The sequence below is a fragment of the Triticum aestivum genome, chromosome 5B (assembly GCF_018294505.1).
Source record: "Triticum aestivum cultivar Chinese Spring chromosome 5B, IWGSC CS RefSeq v2.1, whole genome shotgun sequence".
NCBI lineage: Eukaryota > Viridiplantae > Streptophyta > Magnoliopsida > Poales > Poaceae > Triticum > Triticum aestivum.
The window spans coordinates 461,823,666-461,845,422 of NC_057807.1; the positions used below are offsets into that span (position 1 = coordinate 461,823,666).

Genomic DNA, 21,757 nt, shown 5'->3' on the forward strand with positions numbered 1-21,757 from the left:
GAGTTAATATGTCCATTTTCATCATGCTTTTATATCGATATTTATTGCATTATGGACTGTTATTACACATTATGTCACAATACTTATGGCTATTCTCTCTTATTTTACAAGGTTTACATGAAGAGGGAGAATGCCGACAGGTCGGATTCTGGGCTGGAAAAGGAGAAAATATTGGAGACCTATTCTGCACAGCTCCAAAAGTCCTGAAACTCCATGGAAGTCATTTTGGGAATTAATAAAAAATATTGAGCGGAAGAAATACCCGAGGGGGGCCACCCACCATCCACGAGGGTGGGTGGCGCGCCCTACCCCTGGGCACGCCCCCTGCCTCGTGGGCCACCTAGCAGCCCTCTGGTGCCCATCTTCTGCTATATGAAGTCTTCTACCCTGGAAAAAATCATAAGCAAGCTTACGGGACGAAACTCCGCCACCACGAGGCGGAACCTTGACGGAACCAATCTAGGGCTCCGGCAAAGCTGTTCTGCCGGGGAAAGTCCCCTCCGGGAGGGGCAAATCATCGCCATCGTCATCACCAACGATCCTCTCATCGGGAGGGGGTCAATCTCCATCAACATCTTCACCAGCACCATCTCCTCTCAAACCCTAGTTCATCTCTTGTATCCAATCTTTGTACCAAAACCTCAGATTGGTACCTGTGGGTTGCTAGTAGTGTTGATTACTCCTTGTAGTTGATGCTAGTTGGTTTATTTGGTGGAAGATCATATGTTCAGATCCTTAATGCATATTAATACTCCTCTGATTATGAACATGAATATGCTTTGTGAGTAGTTACGTTTGTTCCTGAGGACATGGGTGAAGTCTTGCTATTAGTAGTCATGTGAATTTGGTATTCGTTCGATATTTTAATGAGATGTATGTTGTCTCTCCTCTAGTGGTGTTATGTGAATGCCGACTACATGACACTTCACCATTATTTTGGCTTAGAGGAAGGCATTGGGAAGTAATAAGTGGATGATGGGTTGCTAGAGTGACAGAATCTTAAACCCTAGTTTATGAGTTGCTTCGTAAGGGGATGATTTGGATCCATATGTTTCATGCTATGGTTAGGTTTACCTTAATACTTCTTTTCTAGTTGCAGATGCTTGCAATAGGGGTTAATCATAAGTGGGATGCTTGTCCAAGAAAGGGCAGTACCCAAGCACCGGTCCACCCACATATCAAATTATCAAAGTAACGAACGCGAATCATATGAACGTGATGAAAACTAGCTTGATGATAATTCCCATGTGTCCTCGGGAGCGCTTTTATCATTATAAGAATTTGTCCAGGCTTGTCCTTTGCTACAAAAAGGATTGGGACACCTTGCTGCTCTTTATTTACTTTCATTGCTTGTTTCCCGTTACAAATTATCTTATCACAAAGCTATCTGTTACCTACAATTTCAGTGCTTGCAGAGAATACCTTAATAAAAACTGCTTGTCATTTCCTTCTGCTCCTCGTCGGGTTCGACACTCTTACTTATCGAAAGGACTATGATAGATCCCCTACACTTGTGGGTCATCAAGGAGGCAACGGCCAGGAGGTGGTGCCCCCCCCCCAAGCCCAGTCCGAATTGGACAAGGGGTGGGGGAGCGGGCCCCCTCCTTCCTTCTCCCTCTCCACCTTTGCCCTTCTCCCCTCTCCGGAAAAGGAAGGGGGAATCCTACTAGGACTAGGGCTATGTTGGGGTACGTGGTAATTTCAAAAAAATTCCTACGAACACGCAAGATCTATCTAGGTGATGCATAGAAACGAGAGGGGAGAGTGTGTCCACGTACCCTCGTAGACCGAAAGCGGAAGCGTTTCAATAACGCAGTTAATGTAGTCGAACTTCTTCACGATCCAACCGATCAAGTACCGAACGTACGGCACCTCCGTGTTCAGCATAGGTTTAGCTCCATGACGTCCCTCGTGCTCTTGATCCAGTTGAGGACGAGGGTGAGTTCCGTCAGCACGACGGCATGGCGATGGTGATGATGATGCTACCGGCGCAGGGCTTCACCTGAGCACTACGATGGTATGATTGAGGTGTGTAACTGTGGAGGGGGGCACTGCACACGGTTGGTAGAGAAACTTGTGTTTTCTAGGGTGCCCCCTTCCCGCGTATATAAAGGAGCAAGGGGAGGTCGGCCGGCCCTCCTAGGACGTGCCCCTCAAGGGGAGTCCTACTAGGACTACTAGTCCTAGTAGGATTCCACCGCCGCTCCCCCTTACCTAGTCCAATTCAGACCCAAGGGGGAGGGGGCGTGCGCCTTGCCCTGGCCGCCCCTCTCTCTCCACCAAGGCCCATGAGGCCCATTAGTTTCCCCGGGGGGTTCCGGTAACCCTCCAGCACTCCAGTTTTATCCGAAACTTCTCCGAAACACTTCTGGTGTCCGAATATAGTCGTCCAATATATCAATATTTATGTCTCGACCATTTCAAGACTCCTCGTCACGTCCGTGATCTCATCTGGGACTCCGAACAAACTTCGGTCATCAAAAACACATAACTCATAATACATATCGTCATCGAACGTTAAGCGTGCGGACCCTACGAGTTTGAGAACTATGTAGACATGACCGAGACACATATCCGGTCAATAACTGATAGAGGAAAATAGATGCTCATATTGGTTCCTACATATTCTACGAAGATCTTTATCGGTCAAATCGCATAACAACATACATTGTTCCTTTTGTCATCGGTATGTTACTTGCCCGAGATTCGATCGTCGGTATCATCATACCTAGTTCAATCTCGTTACCGGAAAGTCTCTTTACTCATTCTGTAATACTTCATCCCATAACTAACTCATTAGTTACAATGCTTGCAAGGCTTATAGTGATGAGTATTACCGAGAGGGCCCATAGATATCGCTCCGAAACACAGAGTGACAAATCATAATCTCGATCTAAGCCAACTCAACAAACACCTTCGGAGACACCTGTAGAGCACCTTTATAATCACCCATTTACGTTGTGATGTTTGGTAACACACAAAGTGTTCCTCCGGTATTCGGGAGTTGCATAATCTCATAGTCTAAGGAACATGTATAAGTCATGAAGAAAGCAATAGCAATGAAACTGTAACGATCATAATGCTAAGCTAATGGATGGGTCATGCCCATCACATCATTCTCCTAATGATGTGATCCCGTTTATCAAATGACAACACATGTCTATGGTTAGGAAACATAACCATCTTTGGTTAACGAGCTAGTCAGGTAGAGGCATACTAGGGACAATATGTTTTGTCTATGTATTCACACATGTACTAAGTTTCCGATTAATACAATTCTAGCATGAATAACAAACATTTATCATGAAATAAGAAAATAAATAATAACTTTATTATTGCCTCTAGGGCATATTTCCTTCATCCTAGTAGGACTCCCCACACTTGGCGCGCCTCCTAGGCCGGCCGCCTCCTCCCCTCCTCCTTTATATACGGGGGCGGGGGGCACCACAAAGGCACATCAATTGTTCTCCTTGCCGTGTGCGGTGCCCCCCTCCATAGTTTACTCCTCCAGTCAAAGCGTCATAGTGCTTAGGCGAAGCTCCATGCGGATCACATCATCAACACCATCACCACGCCATCGTGCTGACGGAACTCTCCCTCAACCCTCTACTGGATCAAGAGTTCGAGGGACGTCATCGAGCTGAAGTGGTGCTAAACATGGAGGTGTCGTACGTTCGGTACTTGGATCGGTTGGATCGTGAAGACGTTCGACTACATCAACCGCGTTAACTAATGCTTCCGCTTTCGGTCTACGAGGGTACGTGGACACACTCTCCCCCTCTCGTTGCTATGCATCTCCTAGATAGATCTTGCGTTAGCGTAGGAATTTTTTTGAAATTGCATGCTACGTTCCCCAACATTATTTGCATGCAACCATTATAGACTAGCATCATTGATGTGACCGGGTGAAACGATGGTCTTGTACCTATCAATCAAACCCCATGATATACTTGGCTTGCTGCACCATGCTTTAATAACGCCATGAGGCACTTATTTGGTTGATGAGTTCTCTATGATTAGTGCAAGTCTTTGAGCTTAGTGCTTCCAACCTGTAAAACCTTCATTGCATGGTGGATTCTACGTTTTTGGCTAATCTCTTCAGATGAGTAGGAGTAGTACCCATTGTTCCAGAAGCTACATTATAGAGGTTTTGATGTTTGATTTGGGCACCTCAATCCCAGGCCTAGATCCGTTGTGTTCATTGACAAGTGAGTGGTATTACGACCGTCAGGACTGGTACTACCGCTCTCGGTCCAATGGCACTACCGGGACTAGATCCGGTACTACCGCTACCTGGATTCTCTTTCGGAATTCCGCACTATTGTTTTTGTCTCGTGGATTTCATGGACTTGTGCACTTATCTTTCCTATGCTATTCCTCCTTTCTATTCACAGTGGAGGTGCTTCGAGTTCCGGTCAACACTATAAGAGGAAGAAGGCAAGAAAGGGTTTGGTAGATCAAGATGTTGAGATGTCTCAAGCACAGACTTCATAGACTCGTCATAAAAAATCCATTGATATGCAAAAATAAGACAAGAAGCCGACTTCAACTATTTTTTTGGGTGGATCCGGAGTGTTAGAGGCCGCCGTAGTGGACGTCCAGACTCGCTTAAACCTCAGTTTGGGGCCGGTGTAGGGAAGTACATACATCCAGAAATGCCCGACCCAAAATAGACGTCTGTGTTGGAGGCCTAAAAGTGTCCGTGTTGTCCATCCAGACTTATAAGGGCGTAATAGGCGTCGCGTTGGAGATGCCCTCAGTTTTATCAACCCCTGGAGTGCAGATAGTAGGATCACAGTTAGATGTAGTGTTTGGCGGAGGTAGAAGAGAAAAATTGCCAAATTAATGCTTAGCAATATATTTTAAGACCAATACAAAGTGGCACTTGGGACTTTGTAGTACTTGATAGAGGGTAGTCAACGGTTGTCATAGTATACTAGATTAGAATCATGCGCCAAGACCAAATGGAAGAAAAATGCAAAACTAGTTTGACTATTGTGCGAAATCAATCGCTGCTGGGTTAGGCAGCAAGGGAGACGAAAACAATGAAGGGTAGGTTTCAAATTATGATTCGCTTTTAATTTTGGGGGTATATTTGAATTTAGCTATTTTTAGGGGCATTTGGATTTAGCTATCCGTTCACCTTCTTTTTGAGGCACTATCCGTTCACCTAACGGGTACACACTGGCTTCGCTCACAACTGCTCTTTTGGCGATCTGAGAGGCAAAAAGCTCCGCTCCCTCCCTCCATCGGTGAGGTTGTGGGTCCCCGCCTCCTCCGTCTGCCACTCCGGCGACGGGAGGGGGAGGGGACCCGGCGTTTTGAATCCAGCGTGTAATGAGGGTAGGATTCATGTTTCGTGGAGGCGTTGCTTCAGTGGAGAGGACGATGTCGCGTCGTATTAAATTGACGATGTGCTTTCCCCAACTTGGTGGTTCCCCAATCGGTGACGCCGGGGAGCAGTCGGCTCAGTTTGTCTCGTTGGTCTACGGTTCTGGCGAATTAAGGATCTGGTGGTTGGTGCTTGTCATTCTTGATGGCGGCGTGGTCAACCTCTGTAGATGAATTTGATGGCTTGAAGTTGGGTGAGCGGATGCAGATTGGAGGCGCCGCCCTTCTTCCTCGACTACATAGGGTGAAGACGGCGGTGCCGAGATTAGGTGGGAATGGGAAAGATTCTCGGCCTCCAGCGACGCTACGACGACAATGGTGATGGACAGGTGATAATCCGACAAGGTACAAGGGGATCTGATGTTCAAACTCTTTGTTTTTCTTTTACAGGTTCCTTTGTGCGTAACTTCTTGACATCAATTTCTCTGGATGTCTTGTATAATTTCCACGTCCTTGTTCCTTGTAATCATCATATTTAATGGAATGTGGCTACTTCAATAAATAAAAAGGTACACACTGTGGCTGACATAAAAGGCCCACATGGGCCAACGGCGGCGCACGTCCGATGCCCCACGGCCCGCAAGCCCGCAACAGAGAAGTGTAAATAGCCCACCCGGATGGCGACTCGGTGAGACTCTTCCCCACGAAAGCCTCCCCTCTCTGTCACACGCTTGTCCTGCGCCGCGCGCCCGCGCCCTCTCCACCCCCGCCGAGGATGGAGGCTGCCGCAGCCGGATTCGCAACCGGCGCACGGGGCGCAGCCGCGGCGCGTCCCTTCGGCCTCGACCTCCAGGCGGCGGCCGGAGGAGTGCGACGACGCCGCCGGGCCATCCCCATGCCCGCAGCGGGGCCCCGCGGCGGCCACCTCCCGCTCGCCACGGCACGCTCCGCCATCTCCGCGGCGCACGGAGGTGACAAACTAACCGCCTATCCCTGTATAGACCTTGGAATGCAACTTGTCTGCGATATAGCTTTGTGGCTTGCTGCCTTGCGCCCTTACACGACTTCGTGGCTTGCTGCCTTGCGCCCTCGGGCGGCGGTAGGGCTGGGATCCGCCGGCGTTGTGACGGGGCTGGATCCTGCTTTGGAGATCAGTTCTCGCGCTGTGGGACTAGGCCCCGCTCGGTCTGCTTCCATGATCCAGGCAAGACCAAACGGGCACCTTGCGTGCGGCCGCCGGGTTTCCCACCTCCCGCTCCGAGGTAAGTCGAGAGAAGATCGCGAGATTCTCCTGCTCTGCTACGAATCATACACCCTGTTAGAAGATACTTCGAACATCTAGTCATCGACATGTATCCATTTCGGACGATTTCATGCAGGGTTTCGTCCCGGTGGCACCCATCGCTCAGCAGCGGCGGTCGGATTCGGAGGTGCGCCCAGGTGGTTGGTGGCGGCGGCGGCGGCTGCAGGAGGTGGCGGATCCGGTAGCTTCGGCCGTACTTTTGCAGGCGTGCCGCTGCACATCCAGGCGGTGTATTCACCATCGCGAGCTCAAGCCGTTGACAAGGGAGCGCCCTCCGATGACAAGGGAGAGGAGAAGCTGAGTCCTATTGATGAGTTCAACGAAGTCCACCCAAGACTGAGCGCCGGATGCAAGCTGGTAGCCATGGGCATGTGCGTGGTCTTCTGCTACATCTCTGCTAAGGGTGATCCCCGAGCTACACTGCTGGTAACTACACTCAAGGATGCTGGTGAAGTCTCCAAGTTCCTGGCGGACGTTTTGGTTCTTCTGAAGAAGCTGTTCTTCCCTGGGTCAGGGCCCAAGAGGTATCTAGATCTGAATGTTCATTTTCTTTATGCGTGCTTGCAGCTTGTGAATGATCGAACAGAATTTTGTTACTGATATTCCACTTGATGAACGGAATTACTTGCCAAACAAACGACCGTGAGAATCAATAGTTGGCTCAATATTTAGTACGTGTTCTTTTTTGCTCCCTGCTTCCAACCTGATGGTTCAATATGTGCTTGCAGCTTGTAATTTATCGAACAGCATTTGTTACTGATACTTTGCATGATGAACTGAATTATCTGCCAAACAAACGAGCGTCAGAACCAATAGTTGGCTCAATGTGCAGTACATATTCTTTTGCTCCCTGCCAACCTGATGGCTCAATATGTAGCTTGGTAGTGGAAGTGGATTGTGTGCACCACTGATGCATGGAAGCAGTTGCATGGTCATTTTTAAAAGATTAAAATGCAAACTGTTGCTTGCTTAGCATCTATATTCGTATGTTGTGTCTGATTGCACCAGCTTGTCATTTTCCTTCCTTCCTGGGATAAACTTAAGGCATGTGCGCAGATCGAGAAGTTGAGGTTCAACCATTACACCTGAGATAATTAGAAAGTAGATTTCTTAGCAGTGGACTGGCTATCTGTTATTACTTCTATATATCTGCAGAATTAGGCACTTGAGTCTGACGTATGGATATGGTAGCCACATGCGAGCAAATCCATGCTTCTTACTCTCTCTTTCTGGTTCTGTTCTAGGATATATTTTGTTTTGCTAAAACAAAACTGTCTCAAGAATCACTACATATTAGTAATTTAGTATTCAGGTTTTATGTGAACCAATATTCCACACTCTTCTGTCAGTTGTCTAAAAAGTGACTATAGTAGTCTTTTTTTATACAAATGCAAATGCAACAGTGTAGCTTGCTTAACCTATAGTAGTATTGATACATTGTGTCTATTGGTACCAATGTGTTAATTTTTGCTAATGTTTCTTCTTGGGACAAACTAAAGGCCTATACAGATAAACTTCGGAAGCTTGATGTTCAACCATTATAGTTCTGAATGGCTATGTCTGTTAACCTTCTATATCTGCAAAATAGTTGGTTTAAATTTAGTGTGCAGGTTTCATGTGAACCAATATCTCTGTGAACTAATTAATATTAAAATTTAGTGTTCATCATTGTGATTGCTCATAAGATATGCCTTAAATATTCTGACGGATGGAGCAGATCATATATATGACATAAAACGGAATTGTGTGCATACTGCATAGATCCCTACTGAACATTACTTATGGTCGTGATTTTATATTGCATAAGTCACATGTTAAAGCTTTGTTTCACAAATCTAAAAGTACGTTATGTTTTAGAATGGGTAAAGATTAATTAGCACTGGTGTAGTGTATATATAAACTGTGATGAATTACTAAACAACCTCATTACTCTGTCTACTCTAGGTGATGGAGTGGCTCTGTCACGCTTCGTTGGAAAAAGACAAGAGCTGGCACCTGTGAAGAACGATGCTATACAGAAGTCCAGATACTGATACAAACTCTACATAAGCACAGCAAGATACTCCAGACTATGATTGGATACCGAAAATGTTTGGTTTGTGGCGGCCGTACCTCTGGTGGGCAAACACGAGAGACATACGAACAATGCCTTCATGTTTTGCATTGTTTTGTTTTTTCCCTGTAAAAACATGTCCATCGTTTCGTTTGCACCCCATTGTGGTATGTATCGCCAAATTATCACAGTGCTTCACTCAATTTGGTGTAAGCTGCGAGGAGAGTATGAACTTACACCTCTAATTGCTATGCTGCCCATGTAATGGGCGATTTGCTGGAACCTGTTTTTTAATGCTTTCCCCTAAAACAATAATCACTGTGTTCGCCCGAGTTGTGTTTGAATTTTTTTTTTTTGAGAATTCCCGAATGGTGTTTGATGAAATGCGCGTGGCGTCCTGGGCATTCCCGGGTGCGGTGGGCCGGTGGTCCACTTGGATCTGGCGCCGGCCGACGCAAAAACACCACCTTCTGCTACTGCCGCCGCGGTCGGTCGTCGGCTCGTCGCCAAACCGTGCCCGCTTGAATTCCGACGAATCGGCGCTGTAGTGCACGGCGGGATCAGGCATCAGCAGCTCCTCTCCTCCGCCCCAGGCGCCCCAGACTCCCGAGGATGGCCTTCCATCTCCGGCGCCTCCATCATGCAAACCCGCTCGACGCAGCGGAGTGGCAAGAACGCCATCTTCTGCTGCTGCTGCTGCCGCGGCCGGTCATCGCCAACCGTGCCCGTTTAAATTTGGAGGCGTCGCGTCGGCGCTCTAGAGCTCCTCGTCTTGCTGCACGGCAGGATCAGGCATGAGCAGCTCCTCTATGCCCCTCGGCGCCACGCACACGCCGAGAGCAAGCTTGTACACAGACACCTTTGCTGTGCCGTGCGCGTCGGTGGTGAGTGGTGACCGGCGAGGCCCACGAACTCGTCCGGGAGCTCGAACATGGCCCTGCCATCGTCGTGGTTCCTGCTCCAGAAAGTCACGAACGTAATGACCTCGCGGCTACCTCGTGAACGGGTATGTTAGACGGCTCCAAGAAGGCGCCGCCTTGCAGAGCTTGAGGTCGTCAGTGACAAGGAGGACGGCAAGGTCTCCACTAGGCCGAACCCAGCGCATGAAGTTTGGGCGGCACACGGCTCGCAGGTGCTCAGCTCCTCTTCAACTCCTTGTTCAAGGCGGCGCACTGCACAACGGCCAGTCGGCCTCGGCCATGGCATGCTGGAATGCGATCCAGGAGATCTTCACCTAGCGGAGCTCTACAGTGAACACCCGCATCGCCTTGGCCACAACAAAGAAGGGCCAGATGACCGTTGTCGAGTACATCAGCTGGATGAGAGCTCTAGGCGACGAGCTGGCATCTGACTATAAGCCCCTTCACTACGGGAAGATTTGTCTATACCGACCACCAGCCTGTATGGCGAGTGTTAGGCCAACTCCAACCTTTTCCGTCCCCGAAATTGCTGCACTTACGGATGAGTCTCACGAAAGCTATCTTACGGACTGACGTGGTGCACTGCACTTCCGTCCCCATTCTGGCCTTGTCCGCCGCCATCCCGGGCAGTGCACCCAACCGCTGACCCATTTGGTCTAGCTCGGCAAAAGTGCCCGCCCATTTGGCCCTCTCTGCTGTTTTTTGAACTTGAATATAACATAACCAAACATAGCAAATAGATAGAAAAATGGGAAGCAAAATAGTTAGCATTTTTGCATAGTATCATATGCCATGCCGGCATACAACATAGCACCAAAAGGATCGTCATGGCCATAGTTCATGAGTCTTGGTCCTAGTTCATGACAAACGGACAAATAAAAGGATGGTCAAGCATAGTCTCGGTCTTGGATGAATTTTTGCTTGCTCTCAAACCATGCCTCCTTCTTCGGAGTCATCTTGCTCATTTAGACCGCCATGATCTCCACTTCCTCGGTGATATGCGCGAGCTCGACCTCCCTTGCTCTTGTTTTGGCATTGGCCTCTTCGATCTCCACCTCCTTCGCTTTTGTTTTGACATTGACGTCTTCAACCCCGAGCTTCTTTTCTATGTCGAAGTAGGTCTTCATTGCCTCCTCTTTCTCTTGGTGCTTCTTCTCTTCCCTCTCTTTTTTAGGGTCATGAAGCCCTTCAAAGTTTCTTGCAAGGCAATTGAAGAAGCATCACACTTCGCGTTGACCTTGCAATTGGTTTTTCCCCTCGGCCTCTTCTACTTCACTTGGGCCCCCAACCTCTCTTTTGAGCGGCATATTGGTCCTGAACTTGGGGCAATCTTGATCATCCTCCAACAAAGGCTCAAGGTGAATGCATTTGGCATTTTTGGCCTTGAAGGTGTCCAAGGCTTGAAATGCCTACATTTGAAATGAACAAGATAGGTTCATATGCATATGAGGATGGTATTTGCCCTTTACCAACAAGGGAAGAAAATGCATAGCATGTCTTTGATCCCAATGCCACTCACGGTCCAGCCTTTGATATTCCCATGAGCGCCATAAAACTTGTTGCATTCGGCTTGGATGAAGCCCCGCCTCTTTTGAATTGACATGTCAGTCCGGTCACTCTCAAACTTGTAGGGTTCGGACTTCCTACGCTCATGAAACTAATTGTCAGCCCTCTTCCAACATGTGGTTCCTTTTCGCTCGGCACCAATTTTTGGATCTTGTCCAATTGCTATCCAAGCTTCGCAAATGAATTTGTCCTCCGCGTCGGTGTATGCTCCCGTCCTCACGCTCTCCCTCCTCTTTTGTGACCGGCCTTGCGCCTATAGCTCATCCTCGAACTCCAATGGCTCTCCGTCGATGTCAACACCCTCGCTGTCTTCAGAGTATTTGCCATCATTGTACTGGTCATGGCCGTCTTGGCCTTGAGTGTCTTGGCCTTGGGTGTCTTGGTCTTGGCCGTCTAGACAGTCTTGGGTCTTGTCCTCATCATAAGCTTGACCACCCTCATTAATCATCTCCTCAAACACTTAGGCTGGTGTTGGGGTGGGCGTTTCAACAAACAAGTCACGGGCATGGGGCAAGTTGGCCAGCAAGACCACCCGCGGGTACTTCCTTTGCGTCTCGATGGATTGCACGGTGGACTAGTCGGCCACATGGGTGCCGTCGAGGTCGACGGGGGACACCATGTACAAGCCCGACATATAGTCACCCATTTTCGGCGAGCCATCCCGTTGCCACGAGGAGAATCGGACGCCCCGTGGTCGTGGATGAGAAGGTACCCGTATGTCGGCATCGTGGTAGACGCACGCAGCGACTCTGGGAGCGGCGGTTGGGCCGCCATCGAGCCCTTTCTGGCCGCAGCCATAGTGGCGGCGACGAGAATGGTCGGCTCGCCGCGGAAGCCCATCATGAGGAGGCCTTTTGTGTGGCCGCGACGATGATGCCTCATTCTCTGTAGCAGCAGCCTACACCTGATATGCTGCGGTGGCGGCGGACGCGAGGGCAACGTCTTCTTTCTCCCTCTCCCGCTGGCTCCTCCCCTTGCACTTCAACGACTTGGCGGCCGTTTTCACCGGGGTGCGCACCTTCTTCAGCTATGCCTACGACTTCTTTGGGGCCACGGAGCGGGCTGGCGTGCGGGATTTGGCACGTCGACCATGACAAGATGGTTTTGAAAGAGAGAGGAGGGAATGGATTGGGTGTGCCACAGACGGGCGGGCCAGAAGAGAACAACGGGCAGGCGTCGAGGGCGTCTGTGGTGTGTCCGAGCGGACACAGTCCTGGCCCAAGTTGGGTCGGAAATGGGTCACGGTGGACATCAAACCGGACACTTGTCTGTTTGCATCAGTGTGTTGGGCCATGATTTTTATCCACGTGGAACCAAACAAACGCGAACATACCAAATATATGCCTGCGTTGGAGTTTGACCTTATTTCACGGAGTATAGCATTGGAGCCAAGTTAAACGTGAGAATCGCATTGGAGCCAAGTTGAGGGTCGAGTCATCAAACACATTAACCTAGGGGAGAATGGCGGCCAACCAGCATGGCCACGTGGCGCATGCTGGTTGGCCGTGGCAAGAATTTTTTTCTGGAAGTTCAAATTGAGAAAGGTTTTGATTTTTTTTTTGAAAGATGAAATTGAGACTTTTTTTGAGAAAAATATTTTTGGAGATTATTTTTGTAAGATGGAAGTGAGATTTTTGTTCTCGCAAAAAAAGTGAGACTTTTGTTTCTTTTTCATTTTAAGATTTTTTTTAGGTTTTTTCTTTTTCTTTTTGCGATGGATGTGATGTTCATGTGTTATGAGAAACTTTTCTTTTTAATTTTAAGATGATGTTGAGATTTTTTCTTTGAGAGGGAGAAATACACGCACAACTTCCTCTCAAGAGGCCCGCAATGGCGGGCCCTAACCACTAGTACACTAAAAGGTATGAGGAGAAGCACGCGCCCTCTTATGGTTCCTGTGAACATTTTGATGGCGAGGTAGCTCTGCTGGCCGGAACGGCTTGAAGTATTTTTTTTAGAAAGGAGGCATTTGCCTGGTTTTAGTGAACTGAAGGCCTTAGCGTTCAATACACAAAACAAGGTTTAGAAACATAAATAAATTAAGTTCAATACAACCCCATAGGGCCATCAGCACGCAGGCTGTAATGCAAGTGCTAGGAAAATAAAGGCAGCCATCGATGACGAAGACTTCGGGCCTTGATTAGCCATTCTGGTCGTTGTTGTTCTCCCGGAAGAAACCTTGCCTGCTCCCGAAAAAACCTCAATCGCAGCGGCTTCCTGCGCCTGAAGTATGGCAGGTTATTTGTTGGCAACGGTTCTATCGAGCCGCCCAACATGTGACTCTATGTCCCAGATTAGTGCTAGCAGGACGAGCTCTTCGCCTGCCATAGAGAGTCACCCATAGGTTGTTACGCATTACATTACTAGGGAAAAGCCTAGCAGCAACGCGGGTTTTGGCCCTCTCAGTAGGCGGGTACCGGCGCTACTAATAAGACGCTACAGCTAACGTATAGCAGTAGCGTCTGTTGACCCACGCTACTGCTACTGATGAATAGCTGTAACGCTCTTTGGAAAAAGGCGCTACTGATATTATCTGCAGCGCTTTTCAGCAGGAAGCACTACTGGTAAGTCGGCGCTACTGCTAAATTTCCCCCCTCGCTACTACTAGTTTTATTAGTTTTTTCCTGCATATTTGTTTTTTATTTGAATAGGCTTTATACAATAATCTTTAGCATATCATCCACATACAAATGTAATCATAGCATATACATACAATTAGTCTCATCAAATCATGTCATCATCATAATCATCATCCAACACAAAGTGGTCTCTCGTCATCAATCTCGAAAATAGCGATACAAGTCTCGATTACTTGCAAATACATCGTCATCCATCTAAACAATGATATACGAGAGAATAGCTATCACTTTGAGTACATGAGTTCGTATTCCTCTCTCGCATTAGCGTGAACCTAAACTAAGTACTGCGTGTCGCTCGGAAACCGAAAACCGGTACACCTGGGCCTGACACTCCGGCCACTTGTCGTATATATACTCCTGGCGTAGCACTTCTTCGCCATCTATGATCTATGCACCTGCATCGTCACATGAGTCGATGATATACAACATATATAGTTGAGCAACAGAAAGAGACAGACTTGGCAAAAATAGAAACAACATATCATAAGCATAAATAACAAAGTTCATCGTACCCAAAATGACCTAACTAGAGTGATTTTCGCTAGTCGAGGAGGAGGACGGTTTAATTACATCACAAATAAAGTTTCACCGTGCATAACTCAAAGTTTTGTCATAAAAGAAAGTATGGACTAAACGGACACATTGTCATATATCGACAATCACTCCATCATGTCGTGCCATCCATCCATGTCAGGGAGATAGTCATCGAGCTTAGTGAAAGGCTTCATGTCGAGACGCTGAGAGGCTATCCATGTTTGGACGTCTTCCCGCGACATTTGTCCTTCTGCATGGAACATCCCTGTTTTTCCGATGACCTCATTCATGATGATTTGGGCAAGTTCGTGCTGGATGTTATAGAACTCAGCTCGAAGTCGATGATCCTCAATATCTCCTATGTCCTTTGCCCATTGCAGAATATGGGCATCACCAGATCTAGGTGCCATGTGAAGGTTCTGGTGATCCCGTCTGTACTCCATCATGTGGTGTAGGACATAGAATCCATCATTAAGAGAATCGTTCGGTTGCTGGATGCAGCAGAAGTCGGTCTTATGGCTGAAGGCGGCCCTGCCGCCCCTTCTCTTCATGTCCCTAACCTCTCCACCCCTTGCTTGGTAGTAAAATATAGCACTGTCGAGAACATCTTTGATGTGGGTGTAATCCTTTTTGTGAATGTTCTTCGACGAGTCCAAGTAAAGAGCATGGGAGAATCAGGGGTAAAGGATGATGAGGACGGCGCGCCCGCCGCTGCGCAAAATAAGTACACCTCAAATTAACTAGCCTCCACCGTGCAAATGAATTATTGAAATCGAAGGAAGGATAGCAGCGCGAATGACTTACACGGGATGATAAGGCACGAGAATCGCCTCCTTGTCCTTATTGGCGAGCATGAAACTGACGATGTAATCCCTCGCGTATTCACGATGCTGTGCACAGACTCCCAAGAAGCCCTCGTGCATGTAGTACGGGTCAGCAACACAGATAAAACGTATCTGCTCAACCCCAATGATGTAGTTCATGTGCAAGGTATAAAGGCGGACAAACGTAAAATCCAGTTTCTTCACGTGAAACATGTCGAATATGTAATCAAATCGGAGGAAGAACTTATCCGCGGGAAGCCGTCGACGTACGACATTTGCCGCGGAACGTTAACCACGTAGAATGGGTATCCTGGATCTTTCCAGGCGATGAGGCCTTTCTCTACCCGCAGCACATCGTCATGAAGTCTCCTTAGATCACCGAATCTGGCCCGTAGCGCTGTTTCAGGTAGGATTGGTCGACCGGGGATATGCCATTTATCAGCATCGGGGATATCTACACGGTCCTGAAGCCGAGGCTGCTGAGACGACTGGATCATAGAATCAGCTTTTTTGCCTTTCCTCGCTCTCTTCCTAGGCTTCTTTACCACCGGATGGTCGTCAATAATACGTTGAGACGGTAATTCAGGCACCGACTCATGATGCTCAAACCCTGAGGAGGCGCCAGTATAGACATACTGTTCAGCGCCATCGTCATCCTCATCCTCATCCATGGCGACGTCATCAGCGACTAATGGAGCCACCTGCTTACCTCGTCCGCTATCACCCAACCCGACACCCGACGCTAATTGGGTAGGTGGGGTGTTGATGTTCATACCTTGCTGAGGCTGCATGCTCATGGGTGTGCTCCCGGCCGCCTCCATACGAAGCAGACTCTTTGGCCACAACAGGACCCACCCATTGCAACAATCACCAAGCCGCCACGGGGTCTCGTCGTCATCCCCCACTAGTATTAGAGGAGGCAAATTCTCGTGGCCCGGTTTGACACTGGCCACGGAAACCTTGAAGACGTTCGAGGGGATCGACCGGCTGTGGAACAATGGTTCCTTCGGCTCCATTATCGTCCCCTTCCCCACGTCCACCTTCTGTTCGCCGATGGTGTACAATATGGTGCACGGGGTTTCGTCGGCCTGCAAAGAAAAGTCTGCGACGTGAGACATCCGAAAGGCAACGAAAACGGGAGATTATACATTTATATTGAAGGGGGCCGGTGTGGCAGATACCGTGAGGGCGTCGAGCTCAGCCAAAGAGGAGGCACCACCGAGCACGTCCGGTGCAGGAGCAGGTGCGGGAGCCGATGCGGGAGCAGGTGCAGGAGCCGGTGCGGGAGCAGGTGCGGGAGCCGGTGCGGGAGCAGGTGCGGCCAAGAAGTCAGCAAGGGGAAAGTCCTCTGCATTTTTTTCTAGATTTTACCTTGTCCAAGTGTAAACGCCCGTCACCAAGGAAGTAGATATATCTGCAATCGCCTGTTTTGCGGCAGCTACCGCTGTTGCGACTGTCTGAGATGATTTCTTCTCAACCGCAATCTCAACCTTCTTGTCGATGCTTTCTTCAGTTAACCTCCGTCTTTCCTTTTTCTCCTTCGTGGTCTCACGGTAGTACTTCCTCCACGTGGCGCCGTCTCCGACACCGTGCACGCGTCCATACGACGGTCGAGTATCCACCGGTTGTTGTTTCAATATGTTCAATGCCCGGTTGAATGGAGTGTCCCACTTGGGCCTCGCCAATGCCTCAGACGGCGAGTCGCTTTCGGCCGCAATCCGGTGCTGCTCTCTCTGCAAAAGGCACAAGGATCGTTTACAAATATGACTAACGTGTGCAGTCGAATTGATCAGAAACTAAAATTACCAGCAGTCTCATGAACTCCGTAATGACCGGTGTTGTCTCGTAAACCTTCTTCACTGGGTCCCAACGGTGCCGGGCCCTCAGGACGTCACGCTCCTGCAGGACGGTGAAATCCGCCAAGGGGCCTGGGATGCCCAGACTCGCGGCTTCCGCGTCCTCCTTGGCCCATTTGGACCTCTTTCCGCCGTAACCACGGCTTCCGAGGTGGTGGGTCCCAATGTTCCTCTTTTGAATCCCCTTCATGTACTTAGACTTTTCTTTGGCAGCTTCGGCCTCGCAAGCCTCCTTGAATATTTGAAACTGCTCTTCCGTGATTGTCGGACTATCCTTTACAATCTCGGAGTAGGGTTCCCCGTCGTTGATCTTTGCTTTCACTCGATTTTTCCAGGCGGCCAACGCGTTGCTAAACTTGGTCATGGCGTGTTTGTTTATCTTCTTCATTGCCGGGTCCTTGTCTAGATCTTCATAATCCTTCTCATTCCGGCCCGGGAACAAGAATATCTGGTGAAACTTCTTTAGGAGGGAGCTCCTCATATTTTCTATCTTCTTTAGATTCTCATCGTTGATGGTGGCGGTTGTCCGTATGATGTAGCCTATTTGATTGCCGTAGCACGCGCGCGCTTCATCGGGCGCCTTTGGCTCAAAATTGCCGTCGTCCACCTCTGTGACCACCAGTCTAGTAGTCCTGAGTTTGTTAGGAACCTGTTGCCTCTTTGCTTTCGGTTCTACACCGGTTCCGCTCCCCGAGGCAGCACCGGTCTCAGCGCCGGTCTCGATGTCGGTCTGAATCTCAGCGCCGGTCTCAGTCTCAGCACCGGTCTACGTGTCGGTCTCAGCACCGGTCTGCGTGTCGGTCTCAGTCCCCGATGCCACCAGTGGGCCCAGCAACAACATCTGTTGATCGTCGGTAAGGCTAAAAAATTCGTCTACCGCCCGGTAGACGTCGTCGCAATCACCAGAACCCTGTCCTTCATCGTTGCTAGCCATGTTTCCTATGATTAAATCTAGTCAATTAATTCTAGACCTAATAAAATGAATAATGACATAAAAAAAGACTATTGTTTTGCAGGAATGTTGACTCCTTCCTGGTGCGGCAAATCCCGGGCACTCGATATGTCCTAGTTTGTAGCACAAGTCATGCCGAAATTCACGGGACATTTCGGCATGACCTTTGCTAAAAAGTGGACAAATCGAGAACCTGAAATTTGCCAGAACAGAAATGAATCAACATTCCGGCAACACATAGGCCACTCAGCATCATTCCCTGGAAACAACAAAGCCACTTGGGCACAATCGAACAACTTCAATGAAAAGATATAACATGACCACTTCAATGAAAAATAAAATTTGCCTAAATTCTTTTCCTTGAAAAATAGTGGTCTTTTCAAAAATCAAAAACCTTTGCCAATCTACTTAACCTAGCTTGTTAATCCAACGAACCTAATTAACCTACCTATTTAACCTAGTTAGTTAATCTAGTTTACCTAGATAATTAACCCTAATTAAACTAGTTAACGCAGCTAGTTCTCTGTCAAAGCCTAACATAAATTTTTGCACTAATTAACCTGGATAATTAACCTAATTAAACTAGTTAACCTGACTAGTTCTCTGTCAAAGCCCTAACTAAGTTTTTGCACTAACCTTGATAATTAACCTAATTAAACTAGTTAACCTAACTACTTCTCTGTCAAAGCCCTAACTAAATTTTTTCCCTAACCTAGATAATTAACCTAATTAAACTGGCTAACCTATATGCATGAGAGAGAGAGGAGGGGTGGGGGCTTATAGATGATGGCTCCGGTGGTGGCGACGGAGGCAGTGGTGGCGAGGGAGGCAGGGGCGTCTCCGGTGACGGCGAGGGAGGCAGGGGCGTCTCCGGTGACGGCGAGGGAGGCAGGGGCGTCTCCGGTGACGGCGAGGAAGGTGGCGTCGACGACGGCTCCGGTGGCGTTGACGAGGCCGCGCGGCTCCGTGGCGTTGGGGGCGGCTCCGGTCTCGTCGACGGCGCACGGCTCTAGTGGCGTCGACGTCGGCGGCGAAGTGGGGCGACGGTGAATCGGGGAGACGGCGGCGCGCGGGGTGGGTTGAGGGATTTGGGGAGAAGTGGCCGGGGGGAAACTGTTTTTTGGTTAAGTCAAACTTAGCGGTAGCGCGTTTGGCAAAACGCGCTATCGCTAAGATAGCTATAGCGGTTTCTGCAAAACGCGCTGCTGCTATAGCTATGTAAATTTCTTCCTTTTTTAATTTCCTTTTCTGTTTCTATAGCGGGGGTCTAGGACACGCGCTGCAGCTACGTTAGCTATAGCGCCTCTTACAAACACACGCTGCTGCTATGCCTTCCTCCGATTTTTCGCTTTTTCGTTTATTTTGCTTTACATTTTATTTTTTCCTTTCTCCTTTTTCTATTTCTTTCATTTTCATTTACTTTTCTATTTGTTTTTCATCTTATTTTATTTCCGTTAGTAGTAGCGCTCTTTCCTGGAAACGCGCTGCTAATTATGCCCTAGCGGTAGCGCGTTTCATCTAAGCCCGCTACTGCTATGCGTAGCCTATCATTCTGCCAATGAGAATATTAGTAGCGCTTTCGCGACTACCAGCGCTACTGCTAAGTTTGTATCTGTAGCGCGGTTTCTCTTAAATCGCTACTGCTATATAGCACTAGCGCGCTTTTTTGACCCGCGATGTTGCTAAATTTCTGTGTATAAGGTTTTCCCTAGTAGTGTTAGCTGCATGAATTTCAGGCATGTCCTTTATTGATCTTCCACGCGATTATGTGTTTGCATTGCAATCATGCATGAAGAGATTCGTTCCGAGATCACGAATCATATTACGGGTCTCATGGTATATCTAAGTATATAACATGGAACTAGTGTCGTTTATAAACTATCGTATTCGGCGCAAAAAGAAAAATTACCTCATCGGCATACTATCGAGCACTTGGTGGCCATGGCTCTCAGTTGTGGCGCCGACAGGCGAACGCGTCAGACAAGGAGGCGGAGGGGTGGTCAGAGACGGGCTTCGACCCATCGGAAGAGGACGAGGACGAGCCATCGCATTCAATGCCGACTCCTTCTTCTTACTATTATTCGTCGCCTCCTAGTCCTTTGTGAGAGTGCCTTCATCGCCTCCATCGGCTTCGTCACACGCTTTCTGCCGGCCAGAGCAAGGGAAAGTCGACCAGTGGCCATCGTGGTTTCACTGCGGCCATGCCACCGGCCTTTGCTGCCTGCGCGGCAACGAGCACAAAGTTTTTTCACCAACCTCTTCCTTGGCGCGGGTGGGGTTAGGTGGAGGGAGGGGTCGATCGCACCTGGCGAGGTAGCGGAGGAGCCTTCCCATTTCATTCCGGTTTGGCGTTCGGTAATCATGGTAAGATTTGGATGGGATTGGGAGCTCTTTTTCTTGTACGGGAAGTCTAGTTGCCTGGTAAATAGATGTGAGGTGATGCCGTATTGAACAACGCACAATCGACAAATCAATTTATCACTATTATTTTATCTTTTCTATGTTTCCCTAGTTTTGTTCTTCCTCGCTATTTGTGCTTGAAGCCAGCAATCCACGAGGCCCTATGGGAGATGAGGTCAAACTAGGGCAGCCTATAGCCCCCCCCCCCCCCCCCCCCCCCGCCCTGATGGGGGTCCCTCCCGAGTATGTGGGGTTTCGGGTGTCCAAAGACCTCGTCAATGTATCTTGCATATCGCGGTTGACGCCGGAGAGATATGGTGACGTGTTCATGCCTGAACACACACATTAGACACTTTCTTAGCGCTGGGAACGCACCCTGTTGACACGGGCGTGTGTGCATGAGAAGGCGGTGGAACGGGGCAAAAGCATTTTGTCGAACACCACGAAAGTGGGCATAGCGATAAGAAATTTTTTTGGGGCACACAAAGGCACATGTAAGCTTTCTGTTGACCGCGCATCTGCGTCATGGTCACATCCCGCATCAACTTCTTGTTCACCTTAAGTTTCGTACAACGGAACTTAACAACTTATGAATAAACTAACCATAATCGCCTAGTATGTAAATTCCGCCACACCTTATAGCGAAGACGAAGATGCATGTATGGGATATGCGAAACCAAGTTCATGCAAAAAAAAAAAAAGGTTCATGAATTGCTCCGCAAAGGTGCAGCCAACAAAGTACGTGTGCGCGCCCCTGCGTGCACCAAATTTCCTCTCGCATAGCGACAATCTAGGGAGAAAGTATTTTGGGGCGCACACATGCCACCAGGTCGGCCCTGCAATTTACTCAGCAATTAATACTTGCATGCTCTCAACATATTATCTACTCCCTCCGTTCCTAAATATTTGTCTTTCTAGAGATTCCAATAAGTGACTACATACGAAACAAAATAAGTGAATCTACACTCTAAATTATGTCTATATACATCTGTATGTGGTAGTCCATTTGAATCTCTAAAAAGAGGGAGTATACGGTGATTGATTTTTAACTAGAAAATTGTGCATAACAAAATATTTAGCCTCTTATACGCTGAGAGATCATCCCTACACATAAGACCTTCTCCAATGCACTAGTGCTAAAATGAGGTGCTAAGCACATTAAAGAGCTAAGCAACTAAAGTCCCCAATACAAAGATGCTTAACTTGTTGTAGCTAATCATCGTTCATTTAATGATTTAGCAACTAAAGTTATCAATGCATTGGTGGGCTTCTTTCATTTAAGTGTTTTCCCTAGGTTCCCGCGCTTTGCATTGTTTCTTCCTGGAGTCACAACACTCATCTCTCTCCTCTTAATTACCTTGTCACATCATTTTTTTTGC

General features: G+C 48.4%; 1 protein-coding gene across 1 annotated transcript; it reads left to right on the forward strand.

Moving 5' to 3' along the window:
* The first annotated feature begins 6,041 nt into the window (after positions 1-6,041).
* Positions 6,042-8,923, forward strand: LOC123116439 (uncharacterized). The gene is made up of 4 exons (XM_044537395.1): positions 6,042-6,302; positions 6,435-6,593; positions 6,711-7,158; positions 8,579-8,923. The coding sequence occupies exons 1-4, from the start codon at positions 6,107-6,109 to the stop codon at positions 8,580-8,582; spliced, it is 807 nt and encodes a 268-aa protein (XP_044393330.1). The 5' UTR covers positions 6,042-6,106; the 3' UTR covers positions 8,583-8,923.
* The last annotated feature ends 12,834 nt before the right edge of the window (positions 8,924-21,757 follow it).